We start from the raw sequence: 26,395 nt of genomic DNA, 5'->3' as shown, positions 1-26,395 counted from the left end.
CTTGCGGTGGCCCACATCGCCGACGAGAGCGAAGTCGTCGAGAAGAGAGGAAGCGTGGCCCCCACTAGGCCACGCGCCCAGACCAGGATCCAGCCGCAGAGGGTGCTGGAGACAGCGGCGGCCAGAAGGGATCAGAGGGCTCGCCATCCTTATGATCCAAGGAAGAACAAGGGCAGGGGCCAAGGACGCCAGCAACCAGCACGCCGGGAATACAATCGCCCACCTAGGCACAAGTTTGTCATGGGATTGGCGGACCTGATCGCCATTCCCAATATATCCGCTAGGTTGAAGGCGCCAGAGAAGGTGGGCGACAAGGTGCTGGGACCAAAGCCAGATGCCTGGTGTGAGTTTCACCAAGGCTTTGGCCACACTTTGGACTCGTGTTTGTCTTTAGGATACCAGCTCGACGATCTAGTTAAGAGCGGGTTCCTAAATGACTATTTGCTGGACAGAAGGACGGGGGGTGCGTCGAGCTCTCAACCAGCAGGTGCTGAGGCTCAGCAGCATGAGATGCCCACACACGGGAAATCCACACCATTGCAGGAGGTTTCTCAGGAGGTGGATGCACCGCATCACAGAGGAAGAGGTACGCGAGGTCCGTGATGACGGTGGATATGTTTGAAGACCACTCGCCGGAAGTGGATATTACATTCACCAAGCAAGATCTCCGGGATGTTGTGCCTCATGACAACGATCCCATAGTAATTTCGTTGATAACAGCAGGAAGAAAGGTCCACAGGGTGCTGGTGGACCAAGGAAGCTTGGCAGATGTGATGTTTTGGCCGACTTTCACACAGCTGGAGCTGCCCCTTGACCAACTGAGGCCATATGGAGGGTGTTTGTATGGGTTCGCTGGTGACCAGGTGGAGGTCAGGGGGTACATAGAATTGAGGACAACGTTTACAGATGTGGCGGGTTCAAGAACGGAGAAAATCAAATACCTCGTTGTAAATGCTCCTTCAGCATACAACATCCTATTGGGAAGGCCCACGCTCAACAGGATAGGTGCCATACCGTCGACCCGGCACATGAAGGTGAAGTTGCCGTCCATGGAGGGGGTGGTTATCACCATCAAATCCGATCAGAAGGAAGCAAAGAAGTGCTACGAGAATAGCCTGAAAAACAAGAGATCGGTGAGTTACGTAACGACCACCCCGCCTCCTGGTGTGAAGCCCAGATCGACGGTAACAGAAGAGACCGCCGGAAGGGACGTGGAGATGGTGGATGCTGAGTTAGGGGAGGGGAATGCCGGTCTGGAGGAGGAAGAGGCAAGGAATCGCCCTGAGGAAGCGAGAGAACTGGGAATCGCCAGGGCGGTGATCGCCAGAGAAACCAGACCGAAACCCGTCGAGCAGTGGCTCGAGAGAGAAATCGGGGGAAAGATCTTCAAGCTGGGAAGATCCTTGGAGGTTGAGCTCCAGGACCAAATCGCCAAGGTGATTGAGCGGCATCTGGACGCGTTTGCATGGTCCGCTTCGGACATGCCCGGGATCGATCCCGACTTCTTGTGCTATCATCTGGCGATGGATAGCTTGGTGAGACCAGTGCGACAAAGAAGAAGAAAGTTTAACGAGGAGAGGAGGCAGGCGATCAGGGACGAAACACAGAAACTCCTCGCTGCAGGCCACGTCAGGGAAGTCCAGTACCCTGAATGGCTGGCAAATGTCGTGCTGGTGAAGAAGAGTAACGGGAAATGACACATGTGCGTCGATTTCACCGACCTGAACAAGGCTTGCCCAAAGGATTTGTATCCTTTACCAAGCATAGACGCCCTGGTAGATAGTGCTGCAGGGTGTAAGCTGCTGAGCTTCCTGGATGCCTTCTCAGGGTATAATCAGATCAAGATGCATCCCATGGATGAAGAGAAGACAACCTTCATGACGGAGAGATCGTGCTATTGCTATAAGGTGATGCCGTTTGGGTTGAAGAACGCGGGGGCCACGTACCAGAGGCTGATGGATCGAGTACTTGCACCGATGCTGGGAAGGAACGTGCAAGCTTACGTCGATGACATGGTCGTGACCTCGCCGGAAAGAAGCAAGCACGTTGCAGACTTGGAGGAATTGTTCACGACGATCGCCAAGTTCAAGTTGAAGCTGAATCCGGAGAAATGCATCTTCGGCGTGGAGGCTGGAAAGTTTTTGGGTTTCCTCTTGACTGAAAGAGGCATAGAGGCCAACCCTGATAAATGTGCCGCCATCTTGGCGATGAGGAGCCCAGCTACGGTGAAGGAAGTTCAACAGCTAACAGGTCGGATGGCAGCCCTGTCTCGCTTCGTGTCAGCTAGCGGAGAAAAGGGGCATCCCTATTTTCAGTGTTTGAGGCGCAATAACAAGTTTGCTTGGACGAAGGAGTGTGAGGAAGCCTTCGTCAAGCTGAAGGAGTATCTGGCGAGCCCGCCGGTTCTGTGCAAACCGCTGGTGGGAACCCCTCTCAGGTTGTATTTTGCTGTAACTGAGAGGGCGGTGAGTGCGGTGCTCGCCCAGGATCAAGATCAGGCTCAGAAGCCTCTTTATTTTGTTAGTAAGGTGTTGCAGGGCCCCGAAACGAGATATCAGGCCCTGGAAAAGGCTGCGCTGGCTGTGGTATTTTCGACGAGGAGGTTGCGCCACTATTTCCATAGCTTCACCATACTGGTGATGACTGACCTGCCCATCCAGAAGGTCTTGAAGAAGCCTGACATTGCGGGAAGAATGGTGAAGTGGGCAGTAGAGTTGTCAGAGTTTGACATTAAGTATGAGCCCCGAGGTCCGATCAAGGGGCAAATCTTTGCGGATTTCGTGGTCGAGCTCTCGTCGGAGGCGACACGAGTTGAAGGGGACGACTTCCGTTGGGTGCTTTCGGTGGATGGATCGTCGAACCAGCAGGGTAGCGGTGCTGGAGTCATTTTAGAAGGACCCAACGGCGTGCTGATCGAACAATCTTTGAGATTTGCCTTCAAAGCCAGTAACAATCAAGCAGAGTATGAGGTGCTGATCGCCGGGATTTTGCTGGCCAAAGAGATGGGAGCCAGGGTGCTAATGGCTAAGAGTGACTCGCTGCTGGTCACAGGGCAAGTAACAGGCGAGTTCCAGGCTAAAGATCCACAAATGGCGGCTTACCTGGAGTATGTGCAGGAATTGAAGAGTTCCTTCGCCTCCTTTGAAGTAGTGCACGTGCCCAGAGAACAGAATGCCCGAGCTGACTTGCTAGCTAAGCTCGCCAGTTCAGGCAAGGGGGGTAGACAGAGGACGGTGATTCAAGAAACTCTGAAGACGCCGAGAGCTTTTGTAGCAGATCACCTGGTTCTTCAGATAAGCAAGTCCACGGTGAAAGCAGCGAGAAGCCATAAGTCCCTGACGCAAGAAACTCTGAGATCGCCGAGAATTAGAGCATGTCGAGGAGAGAGGGTGAACATGACGCAAGTCTGCGCTATCCCTGAACCAGACACCTGGATAACACAGTACAAGCGATGCCTGGCAGATGGCCTTCTCCCACTGGATCCGACAGAGGCTAGGAAGGTAAAGAAAAATTCTAGCAAGTACACGTTGATTGATGGCGATCTGTACAGGTTTGGGTTCACTCACCCACGCATGGAATGCGTACATGGCGAGAAGTGCACGAGAATCATGGCAGAGCTCCACGAAGGTATATGCGGAAGCCACGTCGGGGATCGAGCTCTGACCGCAAGGACTCTCCGTGCAGGTTAGCCAACAATGAGAGAAGACTGCAGGAAGTATGCCCAGTGTTGCAAACAATGCCAACAGCACGCCGATTGGCACAAGGCGCCTCCTGAGGAGTTGAAGTCGATCTACAGCCCTTGGCCGTTTCATACTTGGGGAATCGACATCCTGGGACCATTCCCACTGGCGATCAGGCAGATGAAGTACTTGGTGGTGGCGATTGAGTATTTCACCAAGTGGATCGAAGCAGAACCAGTGGCCCAGATCACCGCACACAAGATCGAAGGTTTCGTGTGGAAGAACATTGTGTGCTGGTTTGGTGTGCCTAAGCGCCTGGTGTCGGACAATGGGACTCAGTTTGCAAGCCACCTGTTGAAGAAGCTTTGCGAAGGGGTGGGAATTCAACAAGTGTTTGCATCCGTCGAGCACCCTCAGACAAATGGCCAGGTGGAGTCAGCCAATCGGGTGTTGCTGAGAGGTTTGAAGAGAAGGCTCGAGAAAGACAAGGGAAGCTGGGCTGAGGAGGTACCCCGTATAGTCTGGGCGTACCACACCACCGAACAGTCAGGAACCCATGAGACCCCGTTCAGCTTGGTCTATGGGTGTGATGCAATGATTCCAGTAGAGATTCAGGAGAGCTCGCCGAGATTCCAGAACTTCGTAGAGGAAGACTCGAATGAAGAGAGAAGGCTGAACCTGGATCTGTTGGATAAGGTCAGGGAAGAGGCGAGATTGAAGGCTGAAGCGGTGAAGAGAAGGATTGAACGAAGATACAACTCGAAGGTGATGCCGAGACAGTTTAGAGAAGGCGACCTGGTGATGAGGAAAGCCCACCAGTACGAGATGGAGAATAAACTATCGCCCAAGTGGACTGGACCGTTCAGAATAACCGAGGCGCTCGGGAACGGCGCCTACCGCTTAGAGACATTGGAAGGAGGGGCGATTCCTCGCACTTGGAACGCCACACACCTGAAGTTGTATTACAGTTGAGAACTTTGTAAGTAAAGATGAACACGAAGTTACTTTACAATGTCTCTGTTAAAACAGTTTGCAGGGGGCACTCTTTTTTCCCTAAGGAGGGTTTTTGATGAGGCCACCCAATAAAAGAAGAGTTTTCAAAGTACAAGTTGTTTTAGATTGCGTGCCTGTTGTTTTTAGAAAGTTTTGAAGAAAGACCTTGTCGCTTATATGTGACTTAAGGCGAGTTAAAGGTGTATTGCATGCTTTCTAAAAAAAAAAAAAAAGTTTAAAGTCCTCATCGTCTTTCGGCGATCGGAGGCACCAGTTAAAAGACCTCAACGCCCTCGCGCATTCTGAGGCAAGATAAAGACCTCCTCGCCGTCGAGCGAGCGCAGGCGAGGAAGAGTGAAAAGTCCTCAGTGTTTCTGGGGGCGAGAAGATGTAACCCTGGGGCAGTGTAGAGGCACCAGTGAAAAGTCCTCAGTGTTTCTGGGGGGGAGAAGATGTAACCCCTGGGGCAATGTAGAGGCACCAGTGAAAAGTCCTCAGTGTTTCTGGGGGCGAGAAGATGTAACCCCTGGGGCAATGTAGAGGCACCAGTGAAAAGTCCTCAGTGTTCCTGGGGGCGAGAAGATGTAACCCCCGGGGCAATGTAGAGGCAAGTACAAGACCTTCTCGCCTATGAGCGAGTTCAGGCAAGTAAAAGACCTTCTCGCCTATGAGCGAGTTCAGGCGAGTTAAAGACCTTCTCGCCTATGAGCGAGTTCAGGCGAGTTAAAGACCTTCTCGCCGATGAGCGAGTTCAGGCAAGATAAAACCCTTCTCGTCTCGAACGAGTTCAGGTATGGCGTAAAGGGTGGAAGAAGTTTGGAAGGTGGCTAAGGTAGGTTCGAAGAGAACGCCTAGTCACCCGGTCTTTCGTTTTGAAGGTAGAGAAGGATCCGAAAGGCGTCTCTACCCCCAGATAAAGGAACAATGGCCAAGGCATGAAGCCAGAAAGAAGCTGATATCGCCAAGAGTCTTTGGCGACCAGGAAAAGTTCAAACAGTGGCGAGAAAGTTAAAAGACCCATTTTGATGAAGCAGATCGGGTGAAGCAATGTTTTAAGCCAGTAGTTGAGTTAAAGTTTGTTGCTTGAAGAGTAATTTTACGCTAAGGTTAATTGCCTTAAGATTACGAGTTGTTAAAGTGATTGTTGTTCGAAGTTGAGGTGGCTCGAAGCAGTTAAGTGTATGGTTACGCTTATAAAATTGTTAAGTCATTTCTTGAAGAAAACCATGCAAGGAAAGTTAAAGCAGTTGAAGAAGTCATAGGAGGAAATACACAGACTTTGTCATTAAAGGTAAATATCAGTTCAGAATACATATACAGGAAAATATGAGTTTATTACAGAATCATATACAAAGGGAAAGCACGAAGGCAGCAGATGGAGGGAATTGATCAGTCTTCAGCGGGAACCACCTTCCCATCCACTACCTCGTTGTCAAGAGACACCATGCTGAGATCCAGATCGGGGAACAAGCAGGCGAATTGTTCCCGTGCAGCTTCGAATCCAGCAGCCAGAATTTGGGCAGAACTCAGATTAAGCTCTTCAATCTGTTTCTTGAGTTCTTCAGTTTGTTCTTTCAGCCCCTTGTTCTGCTGCTCCAGCTCTTCTACTTGCTTCTTGAGTTGTTCGTTGGTTTCTTGAGCTTGGAGAAGGTCTTCAGCAACCTTCTTGGATTCTGCTTGCACTTGGCCCAATTCGGCAGCGAGCTCCCCTTTTTCCTTGTTGGCTTCGGCGAGCTCAGCCATGGCGTCATCCCTCGCTTTTTCCACCTTTCCAAGGAGGGTCTCTCGGTCGGCTGACCTTTGCTCCAATTTCCTCACCTTGGCGGCGTCAGTTTTTATAAGAGCCTCCAGGTCAGCCACCTTGACGCGATAAGGCACAATCTTGCTCTCCAGTTCGATCTTTTCTTGAGCCAGTTGCTGCACCTTATGGCGGAGATCAGTGGCCTCCTTGCGCGCCAACCTGAGCTCGGTGCTCATTGCGTCTTCTACTCGGGAGTGTTCAATCTCCGCGAGTGCCAGATTGAAGGACAACTTCTCCACCTCAACCCTTATGGTGCTGTTCTCAGTTCTAAGGTTGAAGAGGTCGTCCTGGAGCTTCCTGGTGGAACTCTCCACAGCTCTGGTTATGATGGTGGGGATGTCTTCTGCTATCGTCTTCAGCTTGGCAGATAGAGGCTCCCACATCCTCGTGACCTCAAGAGGGAGGTTTGCTGCTTGTAGAGGCACCAGGTGGGCCTGTTGTTGGTTTTCGTCGCCACCTTCTTTAGTTGGTTCTTCAGTATGCGCTTCTGGGCGTGGTGGCGACGTCGGGGATTCGGTGATTAGAATTGGAGAGGTATGAGCAACCTCATCCCCGATTGGAGCAGCGTCTGCGGCTGAGGCATTTGAAGGAAGACCCCCTCCAGCTGATACGTACGGCGTGGAGGCACTCGGGGGGTCCTCCATGAAGTTTGGCTCGAGGGCCTCAACCACAGGTGGTGCAGTGGCCAGTGGAATGGCTTGGACTGGCGAAGCAGGAGCTTGTGGGGGTGGCGATGATGGAGGAGGAGCAGGCGTGGATGGCGGCGTTGACGTGGGAAGAGGGGGTGGTGCAGGTGGTGAAGAAGGTCCCACCCTCTTCCTCTTCGTAACAAGGCCATCTTCAGTGGCCTCGTTGTCCTCCTCTTCCTCCTCGTGGATCACCTGGGGGGCTTTCCTTTTGGGCCTTTTGAGGACAAGTTTTTTGCGTTGGGCGGCGGGTTGGACATCGGAGGGAGCCGGGCCCTTAGGTGGCGATCGGCCCTGTGCGGCGGCGATCTCCACCACAGAGTTGGGCACTGTTTGAGAGCCCGTTGCCAACCCGTGGGTTCGGGCGAGCGCCCTCAATTCAGCGAGCTTGCCCTTGCCCAGCATGTTATCTGCATAGAGCCAAAATGCATGGGTTAGCTAAGAGAGAAAATCAGTGCATAAGGCAGTATGCAACAAAGCAGACAAGTGGTGCAGAAAAATAAAACCAAAGTCTTGCGCACAATGCACAAGACGCCCAGAAACAGTTAACAGAAGCAGTATTAAAACAAAGGCTTAAATGTTCTAACCTATTCGAATTTCGAGCTGGTCCTCGTAGAACTCGAAGCATATGAGTGTGGTGGTGAGGAAGGTGATGTTGGCGTCCGCCACACTCTTCCAAAAGAAACAGAGATCTCTGTCCAAGGCGCCCATGCTATCAGGACTTCTGGGTCTCCTGAAGCAGCTCTTGGACTCTTTCTTCCCCTTGTCCACCCAGTACAAGGGAAAGCCGTCGAGTAGGGAGGCGTCCTTGTCGTTGGGGTGCACTTGGACGAACTTTCCCTTCCAGTCTTTATAGGATTGCTGGAAGATGGGGCGCACTTGAGCTTCACCTTCTTGAATAAAGTTGTGTAGACGAAGCAGAAGGGTCCGTCGTTGTTCGCCTTGTCATCGGCGCAAACCGGCAGCTCGGGGGGGCAAGGCAGCACTGTCATCCTCTCGTCGTGCTCCTTGTGGAATGTTTGGTGAGGCTCATCCCCCTTAGTCAACCGCAAAACTGCCCCAGCAGTGTTCACGGAAGATGTTTCCCTCAAGAGGGTCGAGTTGGCCCATGGATACAGGGTTTTGAAGTCTGGTGGGGGAACGGAGGCTCCTCCGGTGGCAGGCGGAGCAGCCTGGGCCGGGTGGGGGCGGGAAGGAGCAGGCCTTTCAGCCTGAGAAGATGAGGCACCGCGCGCTCGCGGTGGGTTGTGTGCTTGTGAGGAGGGGTTTCGTGATGAAGGAGGAGGATTCAGGGTGATCTTGGAGCGAGTCATGGTGGAAGCTGCAAAGGAAGAAGAAAGGAAAAGGCAATCAGGACTTGCAGGGGCTGACTCTAACCATGAACGAAGGGTGAAAAGACGAACGAACGAACGAAGGTTCGTTGCAACAAAGACAAAGCCCTAAGTTACGAAGAAGGAGAAATAGCAAAAAAAAAACCACAACGTATGCACCAGACAGTTACAGGATGATGCGAATCGGTTAAAATGCAGTAAAAACCAGCAGAAGAAGGAAAGGAAGTACCTTTTTATGATCAGGAAGGCGATGAAGAATGTTGTTGATTCGGGAAGTTGAAGAACGTCGAGAGCTTTTTTCGCAGAAGAAGGTTGGAGCGTTCGAGAATACGAAGAGAAGTGATGGAACAGTGGAGCGAAAATGGGTTTAAGGGTTTTTCGAAATGGGTTTGGGAAGCGCAAACGTTAACTGAAGGTAACCGTTGATGAGGCCACGTGTCGTGCGATGGGTAAGGGGTTTGGTGACGCGTCAGAGAAGCAGAAAGTACAACCGCTTTAAATTTTGCGCCAGGGCCACGTAGATCGGTATTGGCGTGACCTTTTTAGTCTTTTCACTGGACAAGTCTTCGCTTAAGACTAGGGGGCTTGTGTACCGCCCTGGTAGTCGGAAGTGATGACGTGGCACCAAGCTACAGTGTAGGCTTGTTGACAAGGCGCCAGGTTTGCAGAAGGGAAAGAAGTCGGGGGCTCGTGCAGTCGCCAGTTATTAAGTTGGCGATCGCCCAGTTGAAGATGAAGTCGCCAGATGATAATTCAGGCGACCAAGTGATTGGAGATCGCCAGGGCAAGCACATCGCCGAAGATGAAGGTAGTGCAGATTATGAAGGCGGCCGGCGAGACCACAGGGAAGGTGTATGAAGGCACCCTAACTCGCCAATCCCAGAAGAGATCGCACTCCCAAGTTAGCTATGCACTGGGCAGCACCATGCATAAGTAACTTAGCCAAATGAGAGTAGAAGCAGCACCCAAGTCAAGGAGGCTCCAGATGATGGCACGTGTACGACTGGATGCGAGCCACGTGTCTAGGTCTGTAACTGCCAGGAGAGAGAAAGTGACCAGGTATATAAGAGTTCTCAACGAACTTTCTGAGGTACGCACGTTCAGATTATACTCTTTACGCTAGCGAGTTCTTGAGCATACTGTGAGAGAGAACATTGCACGGTTCCTTGAGATTTCCTGAGTGTTCTTGCTCTTAGTATTTGGTGGTTCTGTCACTGACTTGGGCGTTGGAGTGCGATTGGCCGCAGCGGCGCCGCTCTGTTCCTTTGCAGGTTCTTGAGGTGGATCTTGAGGAAGGACGGAGGTTAGAAGCGGTGCACACGTCGATCCTTTGACGAGGCAGGTTCTAGCGTTCCGGTCAACAGGCAGGATCATTGACCAATTTATATATTATTTTAAATTAATCTAAAAAATAATTTAAAATCTAAAATAGTTGATAGATAAAATCTTGGTAATTAATATTAGATATTAATTTAGAAATTAGTTTATAAATTTTTATTAATAATAAAATTTATTTTAGATATAAATAATTTTGTAGTTATAAAATAGTATTTAATTTAGTTATTATTATAATAATTACTTTTTTTTATTTTATGGATGAAATATTTTGGCAAGAGTTTACCTTGTCCATAATAATAAATAATTTTTTTTATGTGGAAGTATGAATTCCAAAGAATTAAAGCAGTACTTAAGTTGAAAAAAAATCTTTGTTTATCAATTTTGGGTATAAATGTAACTATATTATTTGAATTTAAAATTAAAATAAAAAATAAAGAGATAAATATAAAGATAAAATAAGAAAAACAGTAAAATTAAAAATAAGAATAAAATTATAAAGACAAAGATTAAATTATGATATAAATGTGACAAGGACGAGTTTCAAAAAATTACTTATCATGTAAATAATTTAGAAGATAAATTTATCTCAATAAATAAACTCATTAAATAATTAAAATCCTACTTCTTTAAGCAATTAAATCTAAGTTGATTTATTATGATCTCAATTGCGTGCAAATTAGATAAAGAGTTTTTAAAAGTTCTTAATTAAAATTAATTTATTCATAATATTAATTTTAATTAGGTGTTTTTTACAACATTCTAGATTTAAAATTATTTGTCAATGTTACAAATCTTATAATTGAAAAAAATAAAAGGTTATGAAATTATACAAGCCTTAAGCATAAATAAAAATAATATAATTTAAGAAAAAGACTTGTGATAAATTCAAAATTAAGTATTTATACAAGTTTAAATCTCATTATATGTAATTCTAACAAAATTAATCACTCATGTTCTTCCTAGAAAGTAATTTCATATAGGTAGAAGTTGATTCATAATTAATATTTAGATATATGTTTTCCAGCCATTACTTTGACAATTTTGGATTTATTTCATCTTCCAAAAATTATGTAGAATTTCTCAATAAGCCTTTGTGTATACGATTTATACCCTTGATGAATGTATAAATAAATATGATCTTAAATAAATAAATATTTGTAATTATCATATTAATTTTATTGTAAAATTTAGAAGTTATATCAAAATAATACTCCACTCTATAAATAAATATTTAAAACCGTCTAAGAATATTCTTATTTATACATCAATTAAACTCAATTAAAAATATAAATATAATAATGGGCCTTCTTACCTTTGCTAGCTTATCCTAGCCTTTAGTCCAAATTAAGTGAGTTTCTCACTTCACTTTCTTAATTAAGAAGAATTTGTCTTGCTTAAATGAAATGCTCACTTCACTAACTTAAACAAGAAATGTTCCTAACTTAAATGAATCTTCACTGTTAACTTTACGTTTCCCAATTGGATTCTTCAATTTCTTTCACTTTTCTAAGTGTAAAATCATTCTCAAAACACATCAAAATAAAAGTTTTAAAGGTTTTATAATGATTAAACTTTTAGATAATTAGGATTCAAAATCAAAGATATGTGATAAATAAATATTATTAACAACATGGTTGTGAAGCACTTTTAGAAGAAAAAAAAGTAAAATTAATTCCTGTACATGTCAAAACTAGTTTATACATAAATTAATTTGTTAAAATTCTCTTATATAATTGATCCAAACTCTTATTTTTTTTTTCTATTTTTCTGTTGTTATTGAGAAGCTTTTCCTATCATAGCTACAATTAAAATACCTCTAAATTCCATGTGAATTGTTTCAATTTCAACACCTCTATTCACTCCAGCTAGTTTATGAGAACTATGGGAGCATGAATTGTGGGGAAGAAGAATATACCTTGCTTCTTTGTCAAAGCTTGATACTGTCTTTGTTATTTGTCTTGCTCATGCACCATGATTTCCTATTCAAAGCTTGAAATTATTAGGTGTTTGAAGGTATATACACATTATTCATTTAGTTGTTGGACAAATATGCACTGTTGTTCCACAGTGCTGCCATTAGCAGCAACATAGACTTTTTTTTCACCTTTCACTTTGATTCCTTTCACATCTTTACCATGGTTTTCTATTAAATAAAACTATATATTATAAATGTAGTGGAGTAAAGAGTTTAATTAGGGGTTGAAGCTTTTGGACAATATTTCTCTTATGTTTAATAGATTCAACTCAATCTGCCTCATTTTGTGTTATGTAAAAATTATAACATGTTATGAGAGTCCAATATCTTAATATATAGTGTCCAATCCAACTAAAAAGAAGTGAATCTTTGAGACTAAAAAAAACACATGTCCAAGCATACTAATGAAAATGAACACTAGATGTGGTTTTGGACTTAGTTGAGAACAAGTAACATAAAGAAAAAATTATGATAAACAAAACCTACTAAACAATCACTTGAGGCTAAGATACTAAGTTGGACTTGAGAAGTAGAGAAGTGTTGGAAAATTATATAAATTCCAACAACAAATTGTAATTACACTTGAGAAGAGTTTTGAAGAATTCGAAAGTCCCATATTAGATTTGGATTAAAGTTTGAATCTTGATAACTATTTTCTAAGTAAAGGATCGTCAAATAGATTTTTTTTTTTGGGAAATCACTATGAAATGCATATATAGCATAGTAAGAGTATATAATATTTTCTATTTCTTTAATTTTTAAACCTTTATGTTCTTTCATTCTAAATTGCTAAAAAGTAAATAAAGAAGAGAAAGAAAATAAGAAAACATTAAAATTTTACATTTAGTTTTAAAAAATTCTAATAATATACTTTTCAATAATGATATTTTAGACTAGGTGCAAATCTCCATGGTGGTTTAGGAAAAAACATGGCATGGATAACAACAAACATATCCAATGCTTCATTCTCTTACTTTGATTGGTGTTTGTGTCCATGTACATGTATTCAACTTGTATGATATAATAATTATATAGCTGCAGGACATTCTTAATGTTTCAGAATGTCTAGCCTAGAAATTTTACTTTCACAAATTTGGCGAAAAAGGAAGGAAGAGATACATCTTATTTCGTATATTCTTTCAGATTAGTTAGGTTCAACAAGATCATAACATAACAATACTGTTTAAGAACACATGCTTACATTTGAATGGATAGAAAGAAATCTTTTGAGATTTGGGATTTTTTTGGTAATCTTAACTACATGTATAGTTTAAAAATCACATATGGGAGCAGTTTTAGGTATTATATCAACAAGGTTTGGATGTTTGGAATTGTATCTATTGAAGATGAATTTGTATGTTTGTAGTTGTGAGACCCCCAAACTTTAACTTTAATTGTTTCCAGCATCTTAAACTTTAATTCTAACAAGTACCACCTTCCATAAGACATGACTGAGTAAGGAAGTTGAATTTTTTGAATAAGCTACGACAACTCTGCATTGTATTGGAGGAGGCCATTTCGTCCAATAAAAAAACACCAACTTCACTATCTCATTCATCAATAAAACATTTAACTTCCTCTTTGTTATCTAGATCTTTTCTTTCCTTCCATTATCAACATATTGGTCCAACAAGCTACACACACTTGAGATATAGAGTAAAGAACTTGCTTCACAGATAACTCAACAAATTTATCAGAGTGAATGTTACTCAAAATCGATCTGCAACTTCCCTTGATGAGATGGAACGAAATAGCAAAAATGAAACACCTTTTTTCTTCTCAAGTTTTCCTAACAATTTTGGTCAATCAGAGATGTGTGTAAGAGAGTGAAGATATATATATATATATATTAAGTATGGTTCTCAACTAACCACACAACTAGCGAACAAAATTCTCAGAATTAGAACAATAATAAAAGGTAATAACAATGCTCGTGAAAGGGTGGGTAGAATGGTGGTTATATGACTGTCTATAGAGTCAACCTGCAGGGAAAAGAGGAATATTCAAAGGGTGATTACAGGAAGAAGGATTCAGAGGAAGAAGAAGAATATCAGAAAGAGGTCATACCCAAATCATGCCTGCCCCTTAGGTCTTACCTTGCGAGCCTCTTATTGGTTGTACGTATTCTACTGCTTCTTCTGATGCCCTCAGTGGGCGTGCCCTCATCCACGTGTAAACTTTTTCTAACTGTCTGGCCATTTACCAAAAAACCCTGCTTTTAGTTCTTTTTCCTTTGCTGCCCTTTGTGCCCGTAACAATACCCTCCCCATTGGAAGCAACCTTGTCCTCAAGGTTGAATGATTGAAAGGCTTCTTCTATGTTTGAGACATCTTCCCAAGTAGCAACATGAGTAGGAGTGTGTTGCCAATGAATTAGCACTTGAGGAATCTTCAATTTTCCTCTCAACAAGGTTCTTGATGCTAATACCTTCCATGGTAGTAGTACTGGTCCTTGAGTCAAATTCCCGTTTTGGATAGGAATGTAAGGATTGGTATGTTGTCCTCTAAATTTTTTAAGCATAGAGGCATGGAAAACCGAGTGAATCTTAGCTTCATCAGGTAGTTGTAGCCTATATGCGACTGCACCAACCTTAGCTAGTATTGGAAATGGCCCAAAGTATTTCAATCCCAGTTTCTGATTAAGTCTCTTAGCCACTGTTTTTGCTTGTATGGTTGGAGCTTAACCAGGACTAAATCTCCCACTTGAAAGTCAACTGATCTTCTTTTCTTGTCAGCATATTGTTTCATATAATTCTAAGCTCTGAGTAAGCTAAGCTTCATTTTTTCTATTATCTTGTCTCGTTGCAACAGATTAGCTTGGACAATAGGTGAATCATTCTCATCCAACTGGTATTTAATCAGTGTAGGTGGATTCAGTCCATAAAGTGCTTTATAAGGAGGCATGCCAATGCTGTTGTGGTGACTGATATTATACCAATATTGAGCACAAGGAAGCAACTTAGACCATTGGCTAGGATTGTTGAAGGAAAAACACCTAAGGTACATTTCTAAGGTTTTGTTCAGCACCTCAGTTTGGCCATCTGTTTGTGGATGATAAGTCGAGCTCATGGCCAATGTAGTACCCTGTAATTTCCAGAGTTGTTTCCAGAATGAGCTTATAAAAACCTTATCTCGGTCAGACACTATGGACTTTGGAATGCCATGCAATTTCACCACATTGTTGATAAATGCATCGGCCACTTGTTTGCTGTTGAAATCAGACCTCATTGGAATGAAGTGACCAAATTTGGATAACCTGTCCACAATGACCATAATTGCAGTAAAACCTTGTGAAGGAGGAAGGCCTATGATGAAATCCATAGCTATATCATCCCATACTTGGATAGGAATAGGGAGATGTTGTAAAAGTCTGACAGGAAAAGTTGTTTCAGTTTTGGTTTGTTGACATATCTTACAGTTCTGCACGAACATTCTGATATCTTGATGCATATTCACCCAATAGAAATGAGAACATATTCTAGCGATTGTCTTTGCTCTACCAGCATGGCCTCCAACTAAGTTATTATGAAATTCTGTCATAATTTTCTTTTTTAATTCCTCATCATTAGGAAGAACTGTTCGCTTTCCAGAACAGAATGCCATTGTGAACAACAAAGTGCTTTACTATTTCTGGTTCCGAGTCGAGTTTGGCCATTATGATTTGTAACTCAGGGTCCTTTTTTATCCTTGCTTGTATGTCTTGTAGCCATTGGTTGACAGGTTCAGATATAGCCATGGACATGCATATGGACAATGCATCAGCTACCACATTTTCTTTTCCAGGCTTATATTGAATTGTGAAATCATATCCAAGAAATTTAGGAAGCCATTGTTTTTGTTCTGGGGTGTGCAGGGATTGACCAAGGAGTTCTTTCAAGCTTTTCTGATTTGTTTTGATGGTGAACTTATGGCCTAGCAAGTAGTGCCTAAATTTGGCAATTGCTTGAGTGATGGCATATAACTCCCTAGCATAAGCAGATTGCTTCTGTTGTCGTGCAAATAATTTCTTAGAATAATAAGCCACAGGATGAGCTTGCTGCAGTAAGACAACTCCAATTCCTATCCCTGATGCATCTGTTTCGAGAGTGAAAGGTTGAGTAAAGTTGGGTAGTCCTAATACCGGTGACGAGGTAAGAGCTTCTTTCAGTTTCACAAAAGTGCCCTTTTTTGCCGTGGTCAACTTAAAATCTTTCTTGAGCATATCTGTTAGCGGGGTTGCCAAAGAGGCGTAATTCCTGATAAACCGTCTGTAGTAGCCTGTGAGGCCTAAGAAGCCTATCAATAACTTGAGAGATGTTGGTTTTAGCCAATCCTTCACAGCACGAATTTTATCTTCCTCCATTGCAATACCCGCATTGGATATAGTGTGACCAAGGTAGTCAATGTTGGTGGCACCAAAAGAACATTTGGACAGCTTGGCAAAGAGATGTTCCTTCTGTAAGACTTGCAAAACAGTCTCTAGATGTTGTAAGTGAGAGGACCAATCAGGGCTATAAACCAATATGTCATCAAAGAATACTAACACAAATTTTCTCAGCCACCCTTGGAAAATGTGATTCATTAGACTCTGGAAAGTAACAGGGGCATTAGTGAGGCCAAATGGCATGACTAGCCATTCATAATGGCCTTGATGAGTCCGAAATGCTGTTTTATACCTGTCTTCAGGTTTTACCAATATCTGATGATATCCGGACCTCAGGTCAAGTTTAGAGAAATGAGTGGCTCCATGTAGTTCATCAATTAACTTATCGACGGTTGGGATGGGAAAGCTATCCTTGATGGTGAGAGCATTAAGAGTCCTATAATCCATACAAAATCGCCATGTTCCATCCTTTTTCTTCACAAGAATGATTGGTGATGAAAATGGACTCGTGCTTGGCTAAATTAGCCCTTCATTCAACATTTCTTGAATCATCTACTCTATTTGAGCTTTTTGGCTGTAAGGATACCGATAAGGCTTAACCTTGACTGGGTTGGATCCTTCCAATAAGGGAATAGAGTGGTCATGCAGCCTGGGAGGGGGTAAACCAATGGGAACATCAAACACTTGTCTATAAGTGTACAATAAGGTTGCAAGTGCAGGCTTTATTTGTTCTGGCAGCTGCAATTTGTTGTTAAATACTGTTGTTGCAACTCGAATGGCGTAGCACTCATGAATGGCATCCATGCTATATAGCCTTCTGATGTGATGGTATTGAGCAACTTCAAGGTTTATCTGGTTGTACTGGTCTCCCTGTAGAGTAACCTGTTTCCCTTTATAATGGAATTGTATGTTGAGATCCCTATAATCATGGATGTGAGGGCCTACGGTTGAAAGCCAATTGGTACCAATAATCAAATCAGCCCCAGAAACAGGTAGTAAAAAGACAGGAAGATCAATTTGTGCACCCTGCATATTGACAGAGATGTTCTGAATGTAGCCTTCAGTTTCCAATCTGTTTCTATTTCCCACCATCACTCTTAATTTTGGACTTTGTTCCACTTTAAGCTTCAGGAACTTAGCCAATCGTGGTTGAAGAAAGTTGTCGCTGCTACCTCCATCTATCATAACTTGAATGGCCATATCCTGCAGATCTGCTGCAAATCGGATAGTTGGGGCACGTCTAACACCTTCAAAAGCATCAAACGATAAGTGGAGGTCTTCATCAGGGAGTTCATTTGATGAATCTTTAGTGTCTGGGGGTTCTGGTGGTTGAAGTACTATGTTTGTTTCACTGTCTTCCTCATCAGCTTGCAAAATCATCAAATGTCGGTTGGGACATTTATGGTTGAATGAGAATTTTTCATCACATGTATAGCATTGGCCCTTTTCTCTTCTAAGTTGCATCTCTGCAGTAGTGAGTTTTTTTATTTGGTTGGGATTGTATATTGGTTTGGTAGATGGTGTGGGAAGTAATGGTGGTAGAGGACTTTTAGAGGGTGCAGGGCGAGAATGATGGGTGTTATAATAGTTGGGTTTGGGGTTGAAAATTCTGGCGATGGTATTAGATGAGTGAGGCTTGGTATTAGTGTTATATCTGTCTTCATAAAGCTTAGCAAACGCCACAACTCTTAATAAGGAAGGTGGGGATTGGGCAATCACATCTCTTTGTAACTCCGTATGCAATCCACTAACAAAACAATTCAACAATGCTTCTTGAGGTAAGCTACTGGAACGGTTAGCTAAGGACATAAATTGGAGATAATATTCAGAAACTGATCCTTTTTGTTGGAGTTTAAACAAAGCTGCCTGTGGACAATCAAATGGTGAAGGGCCAAATTCAGTTTCTAAGGCTGTGGTGAGAGTAGTCCATGACATAAATGGGTTGGTTCTTTGAATCATTTGGAACCAAGGGACGACATCTTCTTCCATATGAATTGCAGCAATAGTTAATCTATCCTCATCAGCAGTTCCATAATAGTCAAAAAATTGTTCAGCCTTGAAAATCCAAGCCATTAAATTTAGAAAAATCTAATTTCACATTCCTAATCTGAAATGCTTGCCTAGGCTGAACTGTGTGGGTTTGCGTAGAGTTCATGCTAGATCCACCATGAAGCTGGGCTTGGTTTTGAAGCAGTGATTCCACCATTGATTGAATATGCTCAATGCGAGCGTTCGCTGCCGCCTCTACTTGTGCAGTGTGCGCACGTTGTTTTTGGTCATGTAACTTCAAGATATCCATTACGCGTTTTAGTTCAACGTTGTGAGCTCGTATCTCCGCTGCCATGGTGGCCATTCTTGTGTTATCAGCCATGGTGGCTCAATGAAAGCACCTATGTAAGAGAGTGAAGATATATATATTAAGTATGGTTCTCAACTAACCACACAACTAGCGAACAAAATTCTCGGAATTAGAACAATAATAAAAGGTAATAACAATGCTCGTGAAAGGGTGGGTAGAATGGTGGCTATATGACTGTCTATAGAGTCAACCTGCAGGGAAAAGAGGAATATTCAAAGGGTGATTACAGGAAGAAGGATTCAGAGGAAGAAGAAGAATATCAGAAAGAGGTCATACCCAAATCATGCCTGCCCCTTAGGTCTTACCCTGCGAGCCTCTTATTGGTTGTACGTATTCTACTGCTTCTTCTGATGTCGTCAGTGGGCGTGCCCTCATCCACGTGTAAACTTTTTCTAACTGTCTGGCCATTTACTAAAACCCCTGCTCTTTAGTTCTTTTTCCTTTGCTGCCCTTTGTGCCCGTAACAATGTGGAGGGTGTTCCATAGATGGGGAAGAATAAAGGAGGTTTTCATTCCCAAAGACTGATATGAGGGTTAGAAGATTTGGCTTTGTCCGATTCTTTGATGTGGGTAATGTTGAAGGTCTCCAAAGAGAACTCGATGCTATCACCATTGGCAATAAAAAAATTCATGTAAACTTGGTCAGATTCAGAAGAACACAAAGGGAGACTAATCAAAAGAGGTATACACAAAACCAAAGAGCTAGCAGGGTGTCAAAAGTTTGGCGTAGAAGGGAAACACCACAAACGTATGCACAAACGGTAAAAAGACAGAATCTCAGTGCTAATTCTACGGGAGCATGGATGGGTATGGATATAAACACAGAGGTAATTAATAAGGAATGACTTGATAAATGCTTGGTGAGCAGAGTAAGCAAATATACCTTTTTGTGCAATTTACAAGAAAATTTGATTGTGGAAGGTATGAGTTCTCTAAAAACAAGTTACCTGGGTGATAATACGGTGCCCATTTTTAGTGAGGAAGAATGCAATTTCGAAAAGATCATAGAAGAAAATAGAGAATGGCTTGAAACTGTGTTTGACTCAATTACCCCATGGTCAGAAGAGGAGATTTCACAAAATAGAATGGTTTGGGCAAGGTGTTGGGGGTTTCCTATTTCTCTTTGGAAAGAAGATTGTATTAGAAAAATTGTTTCCACCAATGGGAAATTTATTTCAATTGACCAAAAAAAAATATCCAGAATCAACCTTGAATATCTCAGGGTGCTAATGAGAACAACAATAGGGCACAATATTGATTTCATACAAGATGTTAAGATTAATGGAGAAATTTACCTTGTGGTGGTTCGGGAAGAGGTGAACCAAGAGACTCCATGTATGTGTTGATGTGGTGTTCTTAATTCTACAGTCTCGGATTCTCTGTCTTTAAGAGATCCGATGGAGGGGGCATCTTCACAATCGGAATGCTCCAAACAGATGGATCATTTAGAGGACAATGTTAAAGCTAAGTCAAAGGACACAACCATCATATCACTAGAAAACACCATGGGAGTACCGCAGGACTATCCTGCTATAGTCGTTGAGGAAGGTCAGAAGAAACAACCACAATATGTACCTACGTTTGTAGCCAACACAAATAAAGGAAAGGAAAAGATGTCATAAGTATCCAGAGGAAGGGGTGACAATGGTTACACAAAAGAGGCAAGCTTAATCTGTAGTAATAATCTTTTACAGAGGAATAACTTAGCTAAACCCACTTTGCCAACGTGGCATCACTCTTTCAATGCGAAAACTCGTCCTAACCCAACTTATGCTAGCCCAATTCGAACCACTTTTTCCATCCCCACAACCGTTGAGCCTAGCTCATTGCCTCTACATCCTACTCATGCCACCATTGAGCACAGTTCTACGCAGAGCCACCTCCAACATGGTAATCAAATGAACCAAAAAACCTTCTCGCAGGACCAAAACTGATTTGCAAGTTTCATTCCTTCATGCACCAATTTCAATACCTCATCTCATACACATCATCCTACACCTACCAAATCAATTTTCGCCAAACACACTCTTCAAACCACAAACCTTCTTAGTCAAGAAAACCAAATGAGGGATATTCAACAATCTCTTATAAGGTCGAGATCCTATAGAGTAAAAGACACATATCTTCTGTTTGATGAGCAAAGAAAGTTGGGTTCTCAACCGTTTTTGGAGGGAACAATGATGGTGTTGCCTTCATGACCGATTGGTTTCCTTGGATTTTTTATGGAGTTTGCGGAAGCTCAACGGAAGGAGTGGAACAAGGAGGGCTCCAATGGAGCTATGGTTTCCTTAAAGGTGAATGAAAAGTAGGGAGAGTGATTGATTGGGCCATATCACTTGGAGAGGTGAAGAAGAAGATCAAGGTGTCTATCCTAGAGAGGTCTAGACAAGGGAGTCAAAAGATTGCAGACTTGGCCACAATTCACTCATATATTGATCTTAGAAAAAATGAGAGTCAAGCACCCCAATATATAGTGATGAGGTTCGACCAATGTACAAAGAAATGGGTGGGAAAATTCAAAAGAATTAGGTTTGAAATTGGCGCCTATTTTGGAGTCAGAAGGCAAGCATGACTAAAGTGTGCTTCATGTGACTCTTTTTAGGTTAATGGTCAACCTAGTTTAAATTAGGAGTCTTCTAGAAACCCTAATTTAACCTAGGTTGTTTTTTAGATGCCAAATTCAGCCCTTGTTACAATTAAGAAAAATTACAAGTAAAATTCCTATTATACTTTTAACAAGAAAATAAATTCTACACTAGGTTATGCCATTTTTGAACATTTATAAGAGGGTGTCTCTACTATCAGTAGTAGAGTCCCAATCTTGTTGTATCTTTCTTGCCATGGACCTAGTGGTTGGGCCTGATCTTTACCTTCTTCCATCATCCCCTCCTTCTTGAAGAGGATTTGTCCTTAAATCACATGCTTTTGTCTCTTCATCTTCACTACCTGCAAAAGGTGTTAGATCCATAACATTGAAGGTAGCATGTACTCCATATTCCTCAGGCAGGTCTAATTGATATGCATTATTATTGATTTTCTTGAGGACTTGGAAAGGACCATCTCCCCGGGGACTAAGCTTAGACTTCCTCTTATAAGGGAATCTATCCTTTCTAAGGTGAAGCCAAACCCAATCTCCCTCTTCAAAAACCATCTTTCTCTTTCCCTTATTGCTATGTTTCACATATTTCTCTATGTGATTTTGTATTTGGTTTTTAATCCTCTCATGCATTTTCTTTACGATTTCTACTTTTGTTACTCCTTCCTTATGAACAAATTCTTGTGCATTAGGTAGAGGTAAAAAATCCAAAGGAGTAAGAGGATTAAATCCATACACAACCTCAAATGGAGAATATATTAGTAGTTTTATGAACTACTTTATTATATGCAAACTCAATATGAGGAAAGTACTCATCCCAAGATTTGTGGTTTATCTTCATGATTGACCTAAGCATAATGGAAACAGATCTATTAACAACTTCAGTTTGTCCATCCATTTGAGGATGACAAGAAGTTGAGAAGTTTAACTTAGTTCCTAGCCTTTTCCAGAGAGTTCTCCAGAAATGGCCAACAAATTTAGGATCTCTATTGAAACTATGGTCTTAGGCAAACCTTGTAATCTTACCACTTCTCTGAAGAAGAGTCTAGAGATGTTGTTAACATCATCCACTTTATGGTAGGGTATAAAATGAGCCATCTTGCTAAACCTATTCACTACCACAAAGATGGAATCAAAACCTCTTTGTGTCCTAGGAAGTCATATATGAAATCCATGCTCATATCTTTCCAAGGAGCACTTGCAAAAGGTAAAGGAGTGTAAAGTCCATGAGGCATTGTCTTAAACTTAGCTTTTAAACATGAAATGCATCTATGACAATGTCTTTGAACTTCTTTCGTCATGTGTGGCCAAAAGAATTTTCCTTTTAAAAGCTCAAGAGTTTTATCTACTCCAAAATGGCCCATGATTCCTCCTTCATGTGATTTTTTTTATAAGGAGTTTTCTATGTGTTTCTTGAGGTATGCAAAACATTAAAACCTCTTTGTGCTCTATGTTGACACTTAGAAAAAGTGGGTACAAAATCTTGATCTTCTTTATAAAGTTCAGGTATGTTTTACCCCTAAAAAACATTAAAACCTCCTTGTGCTCTATGTTGACACTTAGAAAAAGTGGGTGCAAAATCTTGATCTTCTTTATAAAGTTCAGGTATGTTTTCAAATCCAAAAATTCGGGCTCTAAGTTTAGAAAAAAGGGCATGTCTCCTAGATAGAGCATCTGCCACAGTATTTGTTATGCCCTTCTTGTATTTGATAACATATGGAAATTGCTCAGAAGTTCCATCCACATTGCATGTCTTTTGTTCAACTTGTGTTAACCCTTCAAATATTTTAATGACTCATGATCACTATGTATGACAAATTCTTTTGAGACTAGATAGTGTTCCCAAGTCTGCAAGGCCCTCACAAGTACATAGAGCTCTTTGTCATAGGTGGGGTAATTGAGGGTTGCACCATGAAGTTTTTCACTAAAGTATGCAATTGGGTGCCCACCCTATAACAACACAACACCTATTCCTACTCCCGATGCATCACACTCTAGCTCAAAAGTTTTTGAAAAGTTTGGTAAAGTTAGAATGAGTGCATTGTTAAGTTGAGCTTTCAACCTTTGAAAGGCTTTCTCGTGCTTCTCCGTCCAACAAAATGGAATGTCTTTCTTCACTAACTCATTGAGTGGTGAAGTTAGACTTGAGAAGTTAGGAACAAATCTCCTATAAAAACTTGCTAAGCCATGAAAGCTCCTAACGTCTCCTACATTTTGTGGTGTGGGCCACTCTTTGATAGCTTTGATTTTCTCGGGGTTAACATGAACCCCATTTTTGTTAACTATATACCCTAAAAGCACTACATTATATACACAAAAAGTGAATTTATCTACATTAGCAAAAAAATTATTATTCCTAAGGACTAAAGGAACCTCCCTAAGGTGACTTAGGTGGGACTCTAGACTTTGACTATATACTAATATATCATCAAAATAAATTACTACATATTTACCTATGCCTATATTTGATGGTGATGTTGTTGATGACTCTACAATCACAACACATTCTCCATTTGCCATCTTTCTTAGGCACCAACAAAATAGGTACAACCAAGGACTTAGACTCTTTTAAACCAAACCCTTCTCTAACAATTCCTGAACTTGTGATTCTATCTCCTAGTCTCCTCAATATTATTTCTATAAGCCAGTCTATTTGGTCGACTAGCTCCCGTAACTAAATCTATTTGGTGTTCTATACCCCTAAAAGGTGGAAGTCCAATGGGTCATTCCTTAGGGAATACATCACCAAATTCTTTTAAAAGATTTTTGACTTGAGGAGGTAGCTCACTAACTTCAGAAAGTGTGATAGTGCATGTAAGTTGTACCGCCCTGGTGATCGGGTGTGATGACGTGGCATCCTGCTACAGTGTAGGCGTGTTGACAAGATGCCAGGTTGGCAGAAGGGAAGGAAGTCGGGGGGCACGTGTAGTCGCCAGTTGTTGAGCTGGCGTGTTTCGATTTCCAGCTTACCAGAATAGGCGATCGCTAGGTTGAAGATGAAGTCGCCAGATGTAGACCCAGGCGACCAAGCGGTCGGAGATCGCCAGAGCGAGCACATCGCCGAAGATGAAGGAGAAGCAGATTATGAAGGCGGCCGGCGAGACCACAGGGAAGGTGTATGAAGGCCCTAACTCGCCAGTTCCAGTAGAGATCGCACTCCTAAGTTAACTATGCACTGGGCAATACCATGCATAAGTAACTTAGCCAAAATGAGAGTAGAAGCAGCGCCAAGTCAGGGAGCCTCCAGATGATGGCACGTGTACAGTTGGATGCGAGCCACGTGTCCGAGTCTGTAACTGCCAGGAGAGAGAAAGCCACCAGGTATATAAGAGTTCTTAACAAACTTTCTGAGGTACGCACGTTCAGTTCATACACTTTACGCTTGCGAGTGATAGAGCTGATTGTGAGAGAGGATTTGCACGGTTCTAGTTCTCTTAGTTTTTGGTGATACCGTCACTGACTTGAGCGTCGGAGTGCGATCGGCCGCAGCGGCGCCGTATCGTTTCTTTGCAGGTTCTTGAAGTAGATCCCGGAGAGGAACGAAGGTGAGAAGCGGTGCGCACGTCGATCCTTTGACGAGGCATTCTCCAGCGTTCCGGTCAACAGGCAGGATCATCAGGCGCCCACCGTGGGGCCGTGTAAAACTTGCTCCCATCCACAGCGCAAGTTTGGAGGTTTTCGAGGGTTTCAGCGTGGTTGTGTGCTGGTGCAACCGTCGTTCGCGGTCTCTTTGAGTTTCGTTCGGTGAGATTACGTTTTGAACCGTTCATTTGGCTTTTCGATCGGTGGAGTAAGGTTTTCTGCTGTTTACGTGTGATCTGTTCGGTGGAAGTTCGAGTTCTTTCGTTTGTTTGGCTGTTCGCGGGGAAACGTTGGTTTCTGGTGAAGTTGCGGTTTTCGTTGAAGGCTTACGGTGTTCTTGAATTTTCTTGCGCAAGTTTCGCGCTATTTTCTCTTATTGATCGCTGATTCGATCGTGGCTGAAGTGTTGTTCGCTGCATTCCTGTGTTTCGCTGAAGTTAATGAGAAAAATGAGAAGCAATCGTTCCAGTCCCGTGGCGCCTGTCGCTGCTGAAGGCGACGCCGCCATGACCATGGCACAGATGGCAGAGATGATGCGCTCGTTACAGGCAATTGTGGAAGCCTCGCGCGTAGAGCAGGCAAGGATACATGAGGACCTGGTCGCCTCTCGCGCCAGAAACGAGGAGCTCAGCAAGGTGACTGAGGAGCTGCGTCGAGCTCTTCAGGAGCAACAAGGACGTTCTTCTGTTGAAGAGGCGGCGCCGTCTACGCCACCTCGTGTTTTCCCAATGCCTTTTGTTCAGGCGATTACCGACACGCCTATTCCCACGAGCGTGGTTCCGGTTAAAGCAATCTTTACCGGCGTGGAGGATCCAGAGGCTCATCTGACCACGTTCCACACGCAGATGATGCTGTCGGGAGGGTCAGACGCCGTCTACCGCAAGATGTTTGTGAGTACGCTCCAGGGAACGGCGATGGAGTGGTTTGTGAGCTTGCCTAACGGCCACATAACCAATTTTCAACAGTTCTCGAAAATCTTTGTCGAGCAGTACATTGTGAATAAGGCACCGCCCAGGGTGTCCTATGATCTGTTTGATATAAGGCAGTACCATGGGGAGTCCCTCAGAGACTACCTCAATCGCTTCGGAGCGCAGATGGTCAGATCGCCAGCCAAGGATGAAGAAATGCTGGTCTATGCCTTCAAGAAGGGCGTGCAGCCAGGGCCATTCTGCGAGGCCTTGATCAGGGCTCATCCAGCGACGTTTGCTGAAGTCAGGCGACTTGCGGTGGCCCACATCGCCGACGAGAGTGAAGTCGTCGAGAAGAGAGGCAGCGTGGCTCCCGCCAGGCCACGCGCCCAGTCCAGGATCCAGCCGCAGAGGGTGCTGGAAACGGCGGCGGCGGCCAGAAAAGACCAAAGGATTCGCCATCCTTACGACAGGAGAAACAAGGGAAGAAGCCAAGCACGCCAACAACCAGCACGCCAACAACCAGCACGCCGGGAATACAATCGCCCGCCTAAACACAAATTTGTCATGGGACTAGCGGACCTGATCGCTATCCCTAACATATCTGCTAGGTTGAAAGCGCCTGAGAAGGTGGGCGACAAGGTGCTGGGGACAAAGCCGGACGCCTGGTGCGAGTTCCACCAGTGTTTTGGCCACACCTTGGACTCGTGTTTGTCTTTGGGGTATCAGCTCGACGATCTGGTTAAGAGCGGGTTCCTAAATGACTATCTGCTGGATAGAAGGA

The 26,395-nt window shown here is 43.3% G+C and overlaps 1 protein-coding gene across 1 annotated transcript; it reads right to left on the bottom strand.

Annotated features, from left to right (window-relative positions):
* Nucleotides 1-16,718: 16,718 nt before the first annotated feature.
* LOC137813901 (uncharacterized) lies at nucleotides 16,719-18,239 on the bottom strand. The gene has a single exon (XM_068616370.1). The coding sequence runs from the start codon at nucleotides 18,237-18,239 to the stop codon at nucleotides 16,719-16,721; it is 1,521 nt and encodes a 506-aa protein (XP_068472471.1).
* Between the last annotated feature and the right edge of the window lie 8,156 nt (nucleotides 18,240-26,395).

The sequence above is a fragment of the Phaseolus vulgaris genome, chromosome 10 (assembly GCF_000499845.2).
Source record: "Phaseolus vulgaris cultivar G19833 chromosome 10, P. vulgaris v2.0, whole genome shotgun sequence".
Taxonomy (NCBI): Eukaryota; Viridiplantae; Streptophyta; class Magnoliopsida; order Fabales; family Fabaceae; genus Phaseolus; species Phaseolus vulgaris.
This window is presented reverse-complemented; position numbering and strand designations above follow the sequence as displayed.

Excerpts from the sequence above, each read along its gene's own strand:
- LOC137813901 (XM_068616370.1), bottom strand. The coding sequence starts at position 18,239 with ATGGCTTGGATTTTCAAGGCTGAACAATTTTTTGACTATTATGGAACT.